Below are 18454 nucleotides of genomic sequence, written 5' to 3' on the forward strand. Positions count from 1 at the left end.
TTAACTCAAACCTTGTACTGTATAAAATATGTATGTCAAGGCCACAATCACCAGCAGAGATGGGGCTAAAGTCACCGCTGATACGGAGTTTGGAAAGGTAAATAGTTTGGTGAAAAACATTTCTGAAAATATATGACCTGGAAAATCATAAGATAATAATTTGTTCTACTAGGATAACTCTATGATTGATGAAAAATGAGTTATGAACTGAAATGAGTTATGCTCTTTAATGTTTAAAATCTTTCTAACAAGAGACAACAAAGAACAGAATCTTAACTTGAAGTCTTTAACTTCCATGCAAATCTTGCATTACATGTAAATGGATGATTTGTGAAAATGTTACACTGTATGTAATCTCAAGTTAAGATTTGTTTCAAATTGAATACTTCTGCACATTGAAAATGTAAAAAAAACCGATTGAATTTGCTCTTCTTTCAGACTGTTACTGTGAAGGAGGACGACGTCCACCCCCAGAACCCGCCAAAGTTTGATAAAATTGAGGACATGGCGATGTTCACCTTCCTGCACGAGCCCGCTGTGCTGTTTAACCTCAAAGAGCGTTACGCAGCCTGGATGATCTACGTAAGTAATGACCTGCTAATATCTCCATTGAATCAAGTATTAATTCAAATGAATGAAGCTAAATCTGCGGTATCCCCCTTGTCTTCCACAGACCTACTCAGGGCTGTTCTGTGTCACTGTCAACCCATACAAGTGGCTGCCAGTGTACGATCAGTCTGTTGTCAATGCATACAGAGGCAAGAAGAGGAGTGAAGCTCCACCTCACATCTTCTCCATCTCTGACAATGCCTACCAGTACATGTTGTCAGGTAAAATATAACTTTTCCTTTTCATCTATATAAATCAAATGATATTTGGATAATGTCACATTTACTGATACTTCTCTTTCAACAGACAGGGAAAATCAGTCTGTCCTTATCACGTAAGTACATCAACCAAAGGTTATATCCATTTGAGACTATTTGAAATTAAGAGAAATTCTGAGACATCAACATTTGTATTTTAAATCCCAGTGGAGAATCCGGTGCTGGAAAGACTGTTAACACCAAGAGAGTCATCCAGTATTTCGCCAGCATTGCTGCTGTTAGCGGAAAGAAAAGTGCATCTGAAGAAAAAAAGGTAAAATAGACGGCAAATATTCAGCATTTCCCAATATGCATTTAGCAGCAGTGCAAAGCTGCTACTAAATCATGGCCGCCACTAATTTCATTTTTTTTAAATAATAATAATTTTGGGAAAAATTAAAACCAGATATAAATATGTAGAAAATATAATGGAGCAATATATTTCTTAATAAGATCATCTTTCAGAACGAACAATCACCAAAATAAAAACAAAACAGTCTGTGTTTTGTCATGCGGCCCCCATTGATTTTGTTATAATATTTGAGTCACTCAGATAGCATGAGAACTAGGCATAAGCCATGGCATAATGTGTATAGTTGTTGAAGGAAATTAGCTTTAAAAAATAAAGAATAATAATAAACCCAATTAGCCCCATGGCATTGCCCCCCCCCCCCCCCCCCCCACACACACCTTTGCAACCCCTGCAGAAAAAAAACCTAAATGAAACACTGAATCATTATTAATCCTAAATTAAACATTCCTCATGGCTGGATAAGCACATGTTGACTACATATCTTTGCAGCAGTTTAACACTGTGTGGTTATTGGTTTGTAGGGGACCCTGGAGGATCAAATCATCCAGGCCAATCCTGCCCTGGAGGCTTTTGGTAATGCCAAGACCATCAGGAATGACAACTCCTCCCGATTTGTACGTTCGGTCTTTGTTCGCAGTCAAATATAAGTTAAATCTTATCATACATGTTCATCTTATCTGTTGTATTTTGTGGTTGATATTTATTTGGATACAATTAGTTGATGTCATGACATCAACTCATTTTCCTCAGGTCCATCAGCTAATCAACTCTTTTGGGACTGTAGATCATATCAAATATGTATGTGTGCAACAGAGCTGGGTTTCAATAGTATTTGTTTTCTTTTAAATATTTTCTGTGTTTGATTGAGAACCAGATAGGTTATAATTTACACTTGTAGGACTATTCCATCAGTTCCATTACACCATGCAAGCTCAATCATGCGCACCTACTAAGCTATTCAAAAAGAAAACAAATACTACTTGAACTCTGATCTAATGTGATTATTAATTTCTGCTTTGACAATAACTTACAGGGTAAATTCATCCGAATTCATTTTGGAGTCACTGGGAAGCTTTCGTCTGCTGACATTGAGACTTGTGAGTACAACACTCAACTTGCCCAGGCTTGAACAGATCTCTTTGACAGGAAACACATTAATACCAAAAGCACTTTTCCATACTGATCAGATCTTCTGGAGAAGTCACGTGTCACGTTCCAGCTCAAGGCTGAGAGAGACTATCACATCTTCTACCAGATCCTGTCCCAACAAAAACCAGAACTTCTGGGTGAGTATTAAATCATTAAACTGAGGTCGATTCTGGATTAAACTGAACCTTTCTGATGAAATCCAATTAAATTCTTATGATGCAGCACAGCCAGCCCAGGCAGTGTGCTACTCCTATCCCCCCACTGTAAAACTCACAACACAATATAGCATGATTTATGTAGTAACAATTGTTTAAATTACATTTAAGCACACAACATTAAAATCCAATGCACACTAAGCAATCTCCAGCTGCAGTTTTTTGGAGTGGTGTAATGTACTTAAGTAAAAATAATTTAAAGTACTATTTAAGTCGTTTTTTGGGGGTATCTGTACTTTAATGTATTATTTCTATTTTTGACAACTTTTACTTTTACTCCGTTACATTCGTAAAGAAAATAATGTACTTTTTACTCCTTACATTTTCCCTGACACCCAAAATTACCTGTTACATTTTGAACGCTTAGCAGGACAGGAAAATTGTCTAATTCATGCACTTATCAAGAGAACATCCCTGGTCATCCCTACTGCTACTGCCTCTGATCTGGCAGACTCACTAAACACAAATGCTTCGTTTGTAAATGATGTCTGAGTGTTGAACTGTGCCCCTGGCAATCCGGAAATAAAAAGAAAAAAAGAAAATTGTGTCATCTGATTTGATAAGACATTTTAAATGATTTATACTTTTACTTTTGATACATAAGTACATTTAAAACCAAATACTTTAAGACTTTTACTAAAGTAGTATTTTACTACGTGACTTTTACTTGAGTCATTTTCTTTTAAGGTATCTTTACTTTTACTCAAGTATGAAAATTGGGTCCTTTTTCCACCTCTGGTTTTTCGAAACTCTAATGACTAATTTGCCTTCCTGTCAATTTATAATAATTTATATAATATAAATCAATGGCAATTTTCTAATTGACCCCAACCCTAATACGGAGTATATTATGTTCTGACCTACAGTTTACCACAGCATCAACACAAATAAACTGAGCTGTTCAATTCTTTTCAGAGATGCTACTCATCACCAGCAATCCCTATGACTATGCCTTCATCTCCCAAGGAGAGATTGCTGTAACCTCCATTAATGATTCAGATGAGCTAATGGCTACTGATGTGAGTAATATATCTATATACTGTATACGCAGTAATAGTCCAACCCCTTCTCCAATGCAAAACAATTACCTTTAATTTGGGACTAGGATGCCTTTGATGTGCTGGGCTTCTCCCAAGAGGAGAAGAATGGCATTTATAAACTGACTGGTGCCATCATGCACTACGGGAACATGAAGTTCAAGAATAAGCAGCGGGAGGAGCAAGCAGAGGCAGATGGCACTGAGGGTGAGTGCTGAGGATTTAAAACCGTTCACTTCATTATGAAGTAGTATCTGAAAAATCTGAAAATCTAAAATCAGTTAGATTGCCTCTTCCAATCATAAAACTTTGCCTTTCTAGATCTTGACAAAGCTGCATATCTGATGTGCCTGAACTCTGCTGACCTAGTCAAGGGGCTGTGTCACCCAAGGGTCAAAGTAGGAAATGAGTGGGTCACCAAAGGTCAGAATGTCAACCAGGTGAGTCTCCAACATCTTTTTTTATAATATTGAGCATAAAACTTGTCTATAAAGTTGCTAAGATGTTCATACCTAGAATAACCTATTGAGCATGCTTTTTAGTCCAGGACTAGGCCTAATCTGTGTCTAGGAAACTGTCCCTAAGTGTTTATGTTGAAGCTATGTTGAGGTAATTTATTTTCTCTATATTTTGTAGGTGTACTACGCTGTTGGTGCACTGGCAAAGAAAATTTACGAGAACATGTTCCTCTGGATGGTGATAAGAATCAACCTTACTCTGGACACTAAGAATGCTCGCCAGCACTACATTGGTGTGCTGGACATTGCTGGCTTTGAGATCTTTGATGTGAGTGTTTGATGTAAATTTGATAAAAATGGAATCTAGAACATTACAGCAGACAAAATAAAGTAACTGTGAACTTCTATTTCAGTTCAACACATTTGAGCAGCTGTGCATCAACTTCACTAATGAGAAGCTGCAGCAGTTCTTCAACCACCACATGTTTGTGCTGGAGCAGGAAGAGTATAAGAAAGAGGGCATCGCCTCCCGGGTGGCGCAGTGGTCTAGGGCACTGCATCGCAGTGCTAACTGCGCCACCAGAGTCTCTGGGTTCGCGCCCAGGCTCTGTCGCAGCCGGCCGCGACCGGGAGGTCCGTGGGGCGACGCACAATTGGGCTAGCGTCGTCCGGGTTAGGGTGGGTTTGGCCGGTAGGGATATCCTTGTCTCATCGCGCTCCAGCGACTCCTGTGGCGGGCCGGGCGCAGTGCGTGCTAACCAAGGGGGCCAGGTGCACGGTGTTTCCTCCGACACATTGGTGCGGCTGGCTTCCGGGTTGGAGGCGCGCTGTGTTAAAGAAGCAGTGCGGCTTGGTTGGGTTGTGCTTCGGAGGACGCATGGCTTTCGACCTTCGTCTCTCCCGAGCCCGTACGGGAGTTGTAGCGATGAGACAAGATAGTAATTACTAGCGATTGGATACCACGAAAATTGGGGAGAAAAGGGGATAAAATTAAAAAAAAAGAAAAAAGAAAAGAAAAAAAAAGAAAGAGGGCATCGTCTGGGAGTTCATTGACTTTGGCATGGACTTGGCTGCCTGCATTGACCTCATTGAAAGGGTTGGTGTCTTCAGTTGTGCAGTAGTTTATATGATGTATCCTAAGTAATCTTTGAGATTTCAAATATTACAAGGACAGTCTTCATAAATGTGCTTCCATGACAAATTATTCTGATATTTATTCACTATGCTTTTCCCTTAACATTAATTTATTTTCATTCATTCCTTCCACTAGCCCATGGGTATCATGTCCATCCTTGAAGAGGAGTGCATGTTCCCTAAGGCCAGTGATAATACATTCAAAGCTAAGCTGTATGATACGCATCTCGGCAAAAATGCATGCTTCCAGAAGCCTAGGATTGTTAAGGGTAAACCAAAGGCCCATTTCTCCATGGTTCACTATGCTGGCATTGTTGACTACAACATTGGTAACTGGCTGGTGAAGAACAAGGACCCGCTGAATGAGACTGTGGTCGGACTGTTCCAGAAGTCAAGTCTTAAGTTCCTGGCCAACCTCTTTGCAAACTATGCTGGTGCAGAAGGAGGTACTATGTGTTTATATCTGCAGACTTCAACACACTCAAATAAATAACAATCCACAGTATATGATCGTAGTAATAATAATATATATGAATAGTTATTTCATTATCATACAGCACCTGAAGAAAAAGCGGCTGGAGGAAAAAAGAAGAAAGGCTCTTCCTTCCAGACTGTGTCTGCATTGCACAGGGTAAATCTGAGCTTAAATCAATATGTTTCTGATGTTTTCACATGGAAGATTATTAACAGATGTATTACATTTGTGCTATATTTGAGATGCCAGTATGTTGTGGATTGGCATGTTAGCATTAAATGCTGTGGTGACCCGTAAGGTACTTGGAGACTCATTCACCGATGGAAAATTCTACATTTGTCATACTCACAGGAGAACTTGGGTAAACTCATGACCAATTTGAGGTCTACTCACCCCCATTTTGTGCGTTGCATCATCCCCAACGAGACCAAGACTCCTGGGGCCATGGAGAATCCTCTGGTCATGCACCAGCTGCGCTGTAACGGTGTGCTAGAAGGCATCAGGATCTGCAGAAAGGGCTTCCCCAACAGAATCCTGTATGCTGACTTCAAACAAAGGTAAAAATAATTATTAATTTCATTTTCAAAATAAATTCAACTGTTTACCTATTCCGGTGTTCCATTTTTGAAGATAATTACTTTCTGATTCAAATTCAGATACCGCATCCTCAATCCAAATGCTATCCCTGAGGGTCAGTTCATGGACAATATGAAGGCATCAGAAAAACTGCTGGGCACTTTGGATATTGACCACACCCAGTACAGATTAGGACACACTAAGGTAAATTATCTAATGGTGAGTTCGTAACCAAGTAGGAAGTAGGAATTTACCACATACGACTCAAAATAATCCACTTGAACTCCCCTCCAACTGGTAATTACTAGTGTGAAACTCGTCTATCATCCTGAGCTCCCACTTCTTCAACATACTGACATCGGATAGTGAGTTACTAAGGTAATTACCCCGATAACAACATTATCTGGGAAAACATTGTTTATAAAAGCAATCTATTAATATGGTTTTTGAACACTATCATTTGTTGACAAGCATGATAGCTGTACTTTTAGTTTATGGTTCACGTAGCTTGATGGCCATTAGCCAATCAGCGTTTTTTTAATGATTTCAAACCACGTGAATGCTTTCAAATGGTAAATGCAGACCTACCACTTGGTTATGAACGCAACATAAATTCCAGGATGGAATTGTAGCAGCAATTACGGGGTCCAAGCAGTATATTAACACTACATCACCATCTGGCCAACCTGAGCAATGCCTCTTGAAATAACTGCTGATGTACCACTGATCATGCTTATCTCATTTTATCTGTCTCTAGAGCAAATGGGTCAAGTCAAGAGATAAAAATAGATACTTGGTATAGTGCCATAATGTAGTAGATCCATATATACAATGAGCAATTAAAAGCATAGTGGCCATATTGCTTGCGATAGACTTCCTGTATATGTTTTTAAAGACCTTGCCAAATTTAGTAACTCTTGGTCAACATGCTGGGTTGGATGTTGTAAAATCAATTGCTCATTATAGGGCCACCTTGTTGTCAATTTGTGCCATTTTCCGAGAGGCATGAAAGTTTTGGAAAACTGTAGGATACCACATTCAAGTTATTTATGGTAATCTGGCAGAAAAATGCAATCCTACCAAATACAAGAAGGCCTTTGTGTATCATTAGGTGTTCTTCAAGGCTGGTCTCCTGGGTACTCTTGAGGAGATGAGAGACGATCGTCTCGCTCTTATCATCATTGGCCTCCAGGCCAGATCACGTGGTCTACTTGCCAGAATTGAGTTCCAGAAAATGGTTGACCGCAGGTAGGAATGAGAATAGCTTAAACCTTTTCAGACAATATGTTAGGTGTGAGGAAAGGTTGTATGAACTATATTTTATAAAACTTTTGCAGGGATGCCTTGCTTGTGATCCAATGGAACATTCGTGCCTTCATGGGTGTCAAGAATTGGCCCTGGATGAAGATGTACTTCAAGATCAAACCTCTGCTGAAGTCAGCAGAGACTGAGAAGGAGATGGCCAACATGAAGGAAGAATTCCTGAAGCTTAAAGAGGCTTATGCTAAATCTGAAGCCCGTAGAAAGGAGCTGGAAGAGAAGATGGTCTCCCTTCTCCAAGAGAAGAATGACCTGCAGCTCGCTGTCCAAACTGTGAGTAACTTTAACTGCACTACAGTTACTTTGCTGCAGTCACATCTTTGGTCAAAATGGCCTTTCTAGTTCGCTTTTAGCCATAAGCTATCAAGAGAAATGGAAAAACAGAGAGAAAAGAGACATGATTTTCTAAATAGATACGTACAATCAGTGCACCATTTGTCAATCATTTGTAGCGTCCAAATATTTTGCCTCCAAACAAACTTCTGAGCATTGGAGAATATGACATACTTACAATATATTGACACATTGACAGCAAGAAGACACTATTGTTGATGCTGAAGAGAGATGTGAAGGTCTGATCAAAAGCAAAATCCAGCTTGAGGCCAAAGCCAAAGAGCTGACAGAAAGACTGGAGGATGAGGAGGAGATGAATTCAGAGCTAACTGCTAAGAAGAGGAAGCTGGAGGATGAATGCTCAGAACTCAAGAAGGACATTGATGATCTGGAGCTCACTCTGGCTAAAGTGGAGAAGGAAAAGCATGCCACAGAGAACAAGGTAAAATAAATGGGTCTTTCTTGTGATGTTAAAACGACAATTAAATATTTTGGATAAAAGTGTAATGACACTGGTCTGTTTCCTTAGGTTAAAAACCTGACTGAGGAGATGGCAGCTCTGGATGAAATCATTGCCAAGCTGACCAAGGAGAAGAAGGCTCTGCAGGAGGCTCATCAGCAAACGCTGGATGATCTGCAGAGTGAGGAGGACAAAGTCAACACGCTGACCAAGGCCAAAGCCAAACTGGAACAGCAAGTTGATGATGTGAGTATCAAATAGGAATTCATGAAAATTACAGCAAAATAAGTTATATCAAACAAATTGGCTACAGTAAAATGGTTACTCTGACTATTGTTCAATATATGTTTTATCAGCTTGAAGGGTCTCTGGAGCAAGAGAAAAAGGTGAGAATGGACCTTGAGAGAGCCAAGAGAAAGCTGGAAGGAGACTTGAAGTTGACCCAGGAGAGCCTAATGGACCTGGAGAATGACAAGCAGCAGATGGAAGAGAGAATGAAGAAGTAAGATCAGAGATCAAAATATGCTAACAAAGTATTATTCAATAGAAAACACTAAAAATGCATATTCATCTCAACAGGAAGGACTTTGAGATGAGCCAACTCAACAGCAAGATTGAGGATGAGCAGGCCATGGGTGCCCAGCTTCAGAAAAAACTGAAGGAGCTGCAGGTAATTCAAGACAATTGTTGAAACATTTAATTCTTAAAGTCACATTTGAACGAGATAAATTGAATTTCTACCATTTCAGGCCCGCATTGAGGAATTAGAGGAAGAGCTGGAGGCTGAAAGAGCTGCCCGTGCCAAGGTGGAGAAACAGAGGGCAGACTTGGCCAGAGAGCTAGAAGAGATCAGTGAGAGGCTGGAGGAGGCTGGTGGAGCCACTGCTGCCCAGATTGAGATGAACAAGAAGAGGGAGGCTGAGTTCCAGAAGGTGCGCAGAGACCTTGAAGAGGCTACCCTGCAGCATGAGGCTACAGCTGCCACTCTGAGGAAGAAAAATGCTGACAGTGTAGCTGACCTGGGAGAACAGATTGACAACCTTCAGAGAGTGAAGCAGAAGCTGGAGAAAGAGAAGAGTGAGCTCAGGCTGGAGCTGGACGATGTGGTCTCCAACATGGAACAGATTGTCAAGTCCAAAGTATGTGGTATCATTGGTAAATCAAAGAGAAAAATCTATACATGCTTTTTAAAGATGCAATCTAGTGATGCTGTTCTGTCATTCAAAAACAAATCTGTTTTTAGACAAACTTGGAGAAAATGTGCCGTACTCTAGAGGACCAGATGAGTGAATACAGGACAAAAGCTGAGGAAGGACAGCGATCCATCAATGATTTCACCATGCAGAAAGCAAAGCTTCAAACTGAGAATGGTATATTAACAAAAAAGAATAAATTGAACAACCACAATAAATTTCCTGATTGAGTAATATAATTTAAAATAATTTGAATTGCATGAAAACAGGTGAATTTGCCAGACAGTTGGAGGAGAAGGACTCTCTGGTCTCCCAACTGACCAGAGGTAAGCAGTCCAACGTTCAGCAGATTGAAGACCTCAAGAGACAATTGGAGGAGGAAGTCAAGGTATTTATACAAAGACTGCAGTGGCACTTATCTAACTACATTCATCATCAAGCATAATTACAGATCCTTTTTTAAATTTCCTTACCAGGCAAAGAACGCACTTGCCCATGCAGTGCAATCTGCTCGCCATGACTCAGATCTGTTGAGGGAGCAGTATGAGGAGGAGCAGGAGGCCAAGTCTGAGCTGCAGCGTGGCATGTCCAAGGCTAATGCTGAGGTGGCTCAGTGGAGAACCAAGTATGAAACTGATGCCATCCAGAAGACTGAGGAGCTTGAGGACGCAAAGTAAGGATGTTTTATTACTTCCTCTTACTTTTCAGGCTATTGAACCTTGGCTGAATGAGCGATACACAAATGTACATGATGAATAATACATGGATTACCTATGACACAACCATTATATATTAGACAAAAAAGGCAGCTGTTCGGAAACGTGTTTCTCATCTATGTCAATCTAGGAAGAAGCTGGCTCAGCGTCTGCAGGATGCAGAGGAAGCTGTGGAAGCTGTTAATGCTAAATGTTCATCCCTGGAGAAGACTAAACACAGACTCCAGAATGAGATTGAAGATCTCATGGTGGATGTGGAGAGATCTAATGCAGCTGCTGCCTCTCTGGACAAGAAGCAAAGGAACTTTGATAAGGTAAGAAAAAAACATATGGAATACACAAGTCCTATTAGCCGTCATTATAGTACATTAGGGGCAGCAGGTAGCCTAGTGCAGTGGTTTTCAACTAGTGTGCTGCGGCACCTTTACAATGCAGAAAACCGGTAATCTCTTGCGCAAAACTATTTTAAACTAAATACCTATATTATCAGAGCTAAAGCAAAATATTTCTAGCGTTGATTAATCTTACAGGGGTACACACAAATGAATCATCATGAACTAGGAAAATATACTGAACAAAAATATAAACGCAACATGCAATAAGATTAAGATTATTAAGATTTTATAACTGAGTTACACTTCATTAAGATTTTACTGAGTTACACTTCATATAAGGAGATCAGTCAATTGAAATTAATTCATTAAGCCCTAATGGATTTCACACTACTCGGAATAGAGATATACATCTGTTGGTCACATATACTTAAATAAAAAGGTAGGGGCGTGGACCAGAAAACCAGTCAGTATGTGGTGTGACCACCATTTGCTTCATGCAGCACAACACATCTCCTTTGCATAGATTTGATCAGGCTGTTGATTGTGGCCTGTTGAATGTTGCCCCACTCCTCTTTAATTGCTTTGAGAAGTAATACAGAGCATCCCAAACATGCTCAATGGGTGACATGTCTGGTGAGTATGCAGGCCATGGAAGTCTACTGGCCACTGGGACATTTTTAGCTTCCAGGAATTGTATACAGATCCTTGCGACATGGTGCCGTGCATTAGGTCATCTATAAGTCTTTGCTAGGTAAAGCTCCGCCTTATCTCAGCTCACTGGTCACGATAACAACACTCACCCGTAGCACGCGCTCCAGCTGGTATATCTCACTGGTTATCCCCAAAGCCAACACCTCCTTTGGCCGCCTTTCCTTCCAGTTCTCTGCTGCCAATGACTGGAACAAATTGCAAAAATCGCTGAAACTGGAGACTTATATTTCCCTCACTAACTTTAAACATCAGCTATCTGAGCAGCTAACCGATCGCTGCATCTGTAAATAGCCCATCCAATCTACCTACCTCATCCCCATATTGTTATTATTTACTTTTCTGCTATTTTGCACACCAGTATTTCTACTTGCAAATCATCATCTGCACATCATCTGCACATCTATCACATAATTTGCTAAATTGTAATTACTTCGCTACTATGGCCTATTTATTGCCTTACCTCCTCATGCCATTTGCACACACTGTATATAGACTTTCTTTTTTTCTATTGTGTTATTGACTGTACGCTTGTTTATTCCATGTGTAACTTTGTGTTGTTGTTTTTGTCGCACTGCTTTGCTTTATCTTGGCCAGGTCGCAGTTGTAAATGAGAAGTTGTTCTCAACTAGCTTACCTGGTTAAATAAAGGTGAAATAAAATAATAAATAAAAATAATCATGCTGAAACATGAGGTGATGGCGGCAGATGAATGGCATGACCAATGGGCCTCAGGATCTCATCACGGTATCTCTGTGCATTTAAATTGCCATCGATAAAATGCAATTGTGTTTGTTTTCCATAGCTTATATCTGCCCATATCATAATGCCACCGCCACCATGGGGCACTCTGTTCACAACGTTGACATCAGCAAACCGCTCGCCCACATGACTCCGTCCAAGTGGTCTGTGGTTGTGAGGCTGGTTGGACAAACTGCCAAATACTCTAAAAGGACGTTAGAGGCGGCTTACGGTAGAGAAATTAACATAAAATTATCTGACAACAGCTCTGGTGGACATTCCGGCGGTCAGCATGCCAAAAAACGTGTGCCAAAAATTTGAGATAAATTAGCATTTTTTGTGTATGGAAAATTTCTGGGATCTTTTATTTCTGCTCATGAAACATGGCACCAACACTTCACATGATGCATTTATATTTTTGTTCAGTGTAGTTAAAATAAAACCTATTTAATCTTCAATTTTTTTTGTCAGAAAATAGATGATTAGATATGGATCCGATGAGATGGAGGTCATTACACCTAAATAAATTAATAGGGAAATGTTGGCTGTGCTGCAGAATTTTTTATCCCTGCAAAGTGTCATGGTTCAAAAAAGGTTGTGCTGGCATTATCCTACATCCTACCATTGCCACCCATTGTGGCCTTGAGTAAGGCACTTAACCCCCTGACCAATTGCTTCCCCTTTGTCTCGGGGGTTTGGATTGTGAGCATAAAGACACAGTTCTGTTCTCTGTAAGTTATTGGACAATATTGTCCATCTTATCTGAACCATACTGTATACTGTATTCAAGCCACTTAAAAAAACTATGTTTTTCAGGTCTTGGCTGAGTGGAAGCAGAAGTTTGAGGAGTCTCAGACTGAGCTGGAGAGCTCCCAGAAAGAGGCCAGATCTCTCAGCACTGAGCTCTTCAAACTCAAGAACTCTTATGAGGAGTCTCTGGATCATCTGGAGAGCATGAAGAGGGAGAACAAGAACCTCCAAGGTCAGAGCATTAGCATTAATTGACCTATATAACTTAGTCAATAAAATAATGATATTTCTTAGAGATCAGTTATGCCAAACAGATTCTGATGTACAACAATGTTTTCCACAGAGGAAATTTCCGACCTGACTGAGCAGCTTGGTGAAGGGGGAAAGAGCATCCATGAGCTGGAAAAGATCCGTAAACAGCTGGAGCAGGAGAAGGCTGAGATACAGTCTGCTCTAGAGGAAGCTGAGGTGAGAACAGAAAACATTTACAGATAGGGAAAGTACCAACATTTCATTTTACGATTTTACAAACTATTGGTGGCTGTGTTCTCATAGGCCTCCCTAGAGCATGAGGAAGGCAAGATCCTGAGAGCTCAGCTGGAGTTCAATCAGGTGAAAGCTGACATTGAACGGAAGCTGGTGGAGAAGGATGAGGAAATGGAGATGAATAAGAGGAACCAGCAGAGAGTTGTGGATACCCTGCAAAGCTCCCTGGAGTCAGAGACTCGCAGCAGGAATGAAGCTCTCAGGCTGAAGAAGAAGATGGAAGGAGATCTCAATGAGATGGAGATCCAGCTCAGCCAGGCCAACAGGCAGGCATCCGAGGCCCAGAAGCAACTTAAGGGTCTCCATTCCCATCTGAAGGTATTACTTCCACACCATTGAATTAAAAACTGCTTGTGTATTCAGAAAAAGAAAAACCACACTGTTTAGTGTAGTAAATGTATATAAAGTAAATAGTAAATCTAGTAAAATCAGTAATTCTTTCTACAGGATTCTCAACTGCAGCTGGATGATGCTCTTCGTAGCAATGATGACCTGAAGGAGAACATTGCCATTGTGGAGAGACGCAACAACCTGATGCAGGCTGAACTGGATGAGCTGAGAGCCCTGGTGGAGCAGACTGAGAGAGGCCGCAAACTGGCTGAGCAGGAACTGCTGGATGTTAGTGAGAGAGTTCAGCTGCTCCACTCACAGGTAAGTCAGTAATATATAACAGTGTTCTCCTTAAAGCTGGAATCCTTAATGGGGAAACTGCCAAGTCTGTTTGCGATATTACAACAACAAAGAAGTTACTGCAAATGAAAAACACCGTTTTTTCCCTTTGGACATCATTGCAAGCACAATAAAACAGCAGAAAATGTACTGTACCATGTTGTGTGACGCTCCTCACCTCTGCTTTGTCAACAAAACAAAAACAATAACAATGGCGGTTGGACAGACAGTGCTGCCGATTCCCCTACTATGGATTCCATCTTTAAATGTCTGCTACTTGAGGTACGTAGAGGTAATATAAAAGTAATTTGTCTTATATATGTGTAGAACACCAGCCTACTGAGCCAGAAGAAGAAGCTAGAGGGCGACACATCCCAGCTTCAGAATGAAGTGGATGAGGCTGTGCAGGAGTGTAGAAATGCTGAGGAAAAGGCCAAGAAGGCCATTACTGATGCTGCCATGATGGCAGAGGAGCTGAAGAATGAGCAGGACACCAGTGCTCACCTGGAGCGCATGAAAAAGAACATGGAGCAGACCATCAAGGACCTGCAGCACCGCCTGGATGAAGCTGAACAAATTGCCATGAAGGGTGGCAAGAAGCAGATCCAGAAGCTGGAGGCCAGAGTAAGTGTCTAAGCTACATTCTCTTCTATTAATTCAATGTCACATGTCGTATTTCTAGTCATATTTCTAGCTTCAATATTGAAAGTAGTGGTAATTAACAAACTAATTGTTAATGGTGTGTTAACAATGATCATATCTTTCTAGGTGAGAGAGCTAGAGACTGAAGTGGAACTGGAGCAAAGGAGGAGCAGTGATTCTGTGAAAGGAGTCCGTAAATATGAGAGACGCATCAAGGAGCTCACATACCAGGTACATTATATACTTTAATTTGACAGTGCACAATTACATTAACATGCTCCGAATGAAATGTAAGATATATATCCAGTATGACTCTTTTTTTGTCCCTTCTTTTTGGGTGCAGACTGAGGAAGACCGTAAGAATTTGAGCCGCCTGCAGGACCTGGTGGACAAACTGCAGCTGAAGGTTAAATCCTACAAGAGAACTTCAGAGGAGGCTGTAAGTAACCTTCTATCATCCAACTGATGCATCTGTAATTCTAAAATTATTTTGTTTGCTATAAACTTAGATCATATTTAACATTTTTCACAGGAGGAACAAGCCAATTCCAATTTGGGCAAGTTCCGTAAGATTCAGCATGAACTGGATGAGGCAGAAGAGAGGGCTGATATTGCTGAGTCTCAGGTTAACAAGCTGAGAGCCAAGAGTCGTGATACCGGTTCCAAGGTCCGTGAAGTTGCTGTTTCAATTTAATGTATGGAAAAGCCTAAACTTTGTGGGATCTTGGACTCTGTTTAATGGTCATTTGGATTCTCGATATTAACCCATTGATTCCTGAAGAAAATAAGTAATACATGCATTATCTGTTACATTGTTACCAAGTAACTATACATACCTGTTGAATTTCCACATGGTAAAATTTCAACCAGAGTACACAATATTTGGTAGTAAAATGTTTTTCGGTACACAGTCAAATTTAAATGTTCTGGTAATCAATCTATCTATCTTCTCTGTCACAGAAAGGAAAGGATGAGGAGTGAGGCCAAGAGTTGTGATGCTGGCTCCCAGGTCAGTTCTTTTAATGAAAATAATTATGTTGGTTATAATTTGCAAACTCAAATCATGTATGACGACAGCCCCAACCACAATTGCTTTTTAACTATTTGATCTCCAATAAACATACTATCATTCATATAACTATAAATTAGAATATTGTGCCCTGTCATGGGTTCAAAAAAATCTTCAAAAGCATGACACATTTTAGTTTCAGTGGTGAGTTACTGTGTGATGGCAAGTAACACATTTATATTTATTGTGATGAATGCCGGACATCTTTGCTTATTTAAATATTTTTGTAGAATCTTTAATATACTAGTAGACAGAGTTGGTGTAATTCATGATATTTATAGTGTATTCTATACACTCAAACAAGGAGCCCCATCGTTTAATATATATTTGACAATGCCCAGAATATTGTAAGAATGTTTTTAGTGTTTACAGTAGTTTATTACATTTTAACCTTCATCCATCTTGTGTCACAGAAAGGACATGATGAAGAGTGAAGCTCTCGGATGGACCTTTCTGAAAATCTCCTGACTGTAGTGCTTTAGTTTTTTCTCTATTCTCCATGGAACATGAGCAGAATAAAGAATAAAGTCAATTTAAACAGCCCCTCTGTGTATTGCTTGATTCTACTACGAACAGGTATGGAATCCACTATTATTTAACAAAATTAAGTTAACACTGGTTTTCATAATATACTGGTATATTACAGAGAATCACAGAGAATCATGACAATAGACAAATATCTCTCACTTTTGCATCTGGGGGTGCTTCTGAGACAAATTGGGTCCCCTAAATGAACAGAAATATTGTTCATGTAACGGTTGCTTTCCTCCTCTTCGTCTGAAGAGGAGGAGTAGGGATCGGACCAAAACGCAGCGGTTGATGAATACATGAAGATTTATTAAAGCAAGACGAAACACGATGAACACTTGGATAACTACAAAATAACAAACGACGTAGACCGACCTGAACATAAGAACTTACATAAACACGAAGAACGCACGAAACAGGTACAGACTAGCACAAACGATACAGTCCCGTGTGGTAACAAACACAAACACGGAAGACAATCACCCACAAACAAACAGTGAGAACAGCCTACCTTAATATGGTTCTCAATCAGAGGAAACGTCAAACGCCTGCCCCTAATTGAGAACCATATCAGGCAACACATTTAACCTAACATAGAAACACATAACATAGACTACTGTCGTGGAAAATCGGTTCAAACCATAACACTTACAAGAACTTGTAAATTCAAATAGACTTTTAATACTATGTATCACAAGCCGGAACGATCCGCGGATCCCAGCCCTTCCCAGAGCACTGGTTCGCTCTTTATACACATCCACACACATGAGATCATTACATACATTAATTAAATTACTTCTCCTATGGTCATCTGCCACCATTATCCTTCATTTCAGGCTTCCTGCTTGTCTACGCCCAATAACGCCTGTATCCGCTCTTGATTAGATTATAATGGGGGCAGGACCCCCTTGTCCCCTAAAATTAATATATGTCTATCTTGCCCTAAGCACTTATGGCCTTTACCCTAAGCACTTATGGCTGTTCCTGTCAATTTTATCTTCATAATGGTGTCCTGCTTTTTCCATACATGCACTTTAAAGCACGTATGACTTTGGCCATCTGCTAATCTTTGGTTTCCTGTATTTACCAGAATGGCAAATGCACTCACGTCTGCCTTCTTCTCCTATTTTCTAGTGTACACCTGTCTATTGTTTAATAGTGTGATATCTACCTACATATGTATCAATTACTCCTACATAATCCCTCCTCTTGAGGGTAATTAGCCTCAAAAACTATACTAAAATGACATATAGAGAGTAGATATCAATACCAACAATTGACTAAAACATTATCAAAATAAAGCTTACAAATCACTTGGACCAAACATCTCCAATACATAAACACAGACAGGAATAAAAAGATCCAATTGAAACATAATACACTTACAAAACCCAACTAGACCAAACATCTCCAATTAATAACATAAAATAGGAGTGAAAGATCTAGTTAAAACAAAAACACTTATAATCGACCATTATATTTTGATGAAGCATGAGCATGTAGTATGTAGCCTTGCCTGAGGTTACAAAGAACACAAAGCATTAGGCAAAATAGATATGCTAAAACCCCATTATCTAGGAGCACAGTCCTCATCCTTACAAATAAGACAATCTCCTCTTTGACACTTTGCACAGAAAAAAGGTTCTAGGTGATGATAATGACCATCCTCATGAATTTTTGTACACCACTTGCAATTGTGACGCAAATGACACTTTTTGTGGACATGTATGAGTAAACATTCATTGAACATATACAGGGAAACCGTGACACGCATGACCACCCCCCCCCCCCAATCACTTCATAGAGACAGTTAGGGTTACCAAAGGGACAGTCAAGAGGTCCTCCAACCGCATTGCAAGGCTTTCCATACTTATTGGTATAATTGCCTGGGCTTCCCGGTACAGGATCAATCACCACAGGAGGGTCATCTCTCCTTACAGACATCTGTTTAACTGTTGTCTGAACCACAAATGACTTTACCAGGGGTAAAACACAACAAAATACAATACCCAAAGCCAACAACCCTCCTCCCAACATGATGGCCATCCTAGCAAACATGGCTCCCCACTTTCCTAATGCTAGGTCCAACCAATCCCAAACATGAGAGTCTAAACCAGAATTAGCCTTTACTTCTGCTCGTAATCCTTTGAGTTTGGCCATAGCAATATTGGGAATAAAGGTGCAACAGTCATCCCCAAACATGACACAAACTCCACCCTTC

General features: G+C 40.2%; 1 protein-coding gene across 1 annotated transcript; it reads left to right on the plus strand.

Moving 5' to 3' along the window:
* Nucleotides 1-489: 489 nt before the first annotated feature.
* Nucleotides 490-15633, plus strand: LOC120051060 (myosin-7-like). Its single transcript, XM_038997680.1, has 37 exons — nucleotides 490-582; nucleotides 674-830; nucleotides 916-943; nucleotides 1035-1140; nucleotides 1701-1793; nucleotides 2213-2276; nucleotides 2367-2465; nucleotides 3459-3562; nucleotides 3649-3787; nucleotides 3902-4020; nucleotides 4217-4366; nucleotides 4452-4571; nucleotides 5084-5134; nucleotides 5309-5618; nucleotides 5730-5803; nucleotides 5999-6204; nucleotides 6304-6427; nucleotides 7335-7471; nucleotides 7561-7816; nucleotides 8076-8318; nucleotides 8406-8582; nucleotides 8693-8838; nucleotides 8916-9006; nucleotides 9086-9475; nucleotides 9580-9706; nucleotides 9799-9917; nucleotides 10006-10202; nucleotides 10376-10559; nucleotides 12846-13011; nucleotides 13123-13247; nucleotides 13335-13643; nucleotides 13773-13976; nucleotides 14322-14618; nucleotides 14763-14867; nucleotides 14980-15075; nucleotides 15169-15303; nucleotides 15597-15633. Exons 1-37 carry the CDS (start codon nucleotides 505-507, stop codon nucleotides 15615-15617), a joined length of 5547 nt encoding a protein of 1848 aa, XP_038853608.1. The 5' UTR covers nucleotides 490-504; the 3' UTR covers nucleotides 15618-15633.
* The last annotated feature ends 2821 nt before the right edge of the window (nucleotides 15634-18454 follow it).

Source organism: Salvelinus namaycush, chromosome 7, assembly GCF_016432855.1.
Source record: "Salvelinus namaycush isolate Seneca chromosome 7, SaNama_1.0, whole genome shotgun sequence".
Taxonomy (NCBI): domain Eukaryota; kingdom Metazoa; phylum Chordata; class Actinopteri; order Salmoniformes; family Salmonidae; genus Salvelinus; species Salvelinus namaycush.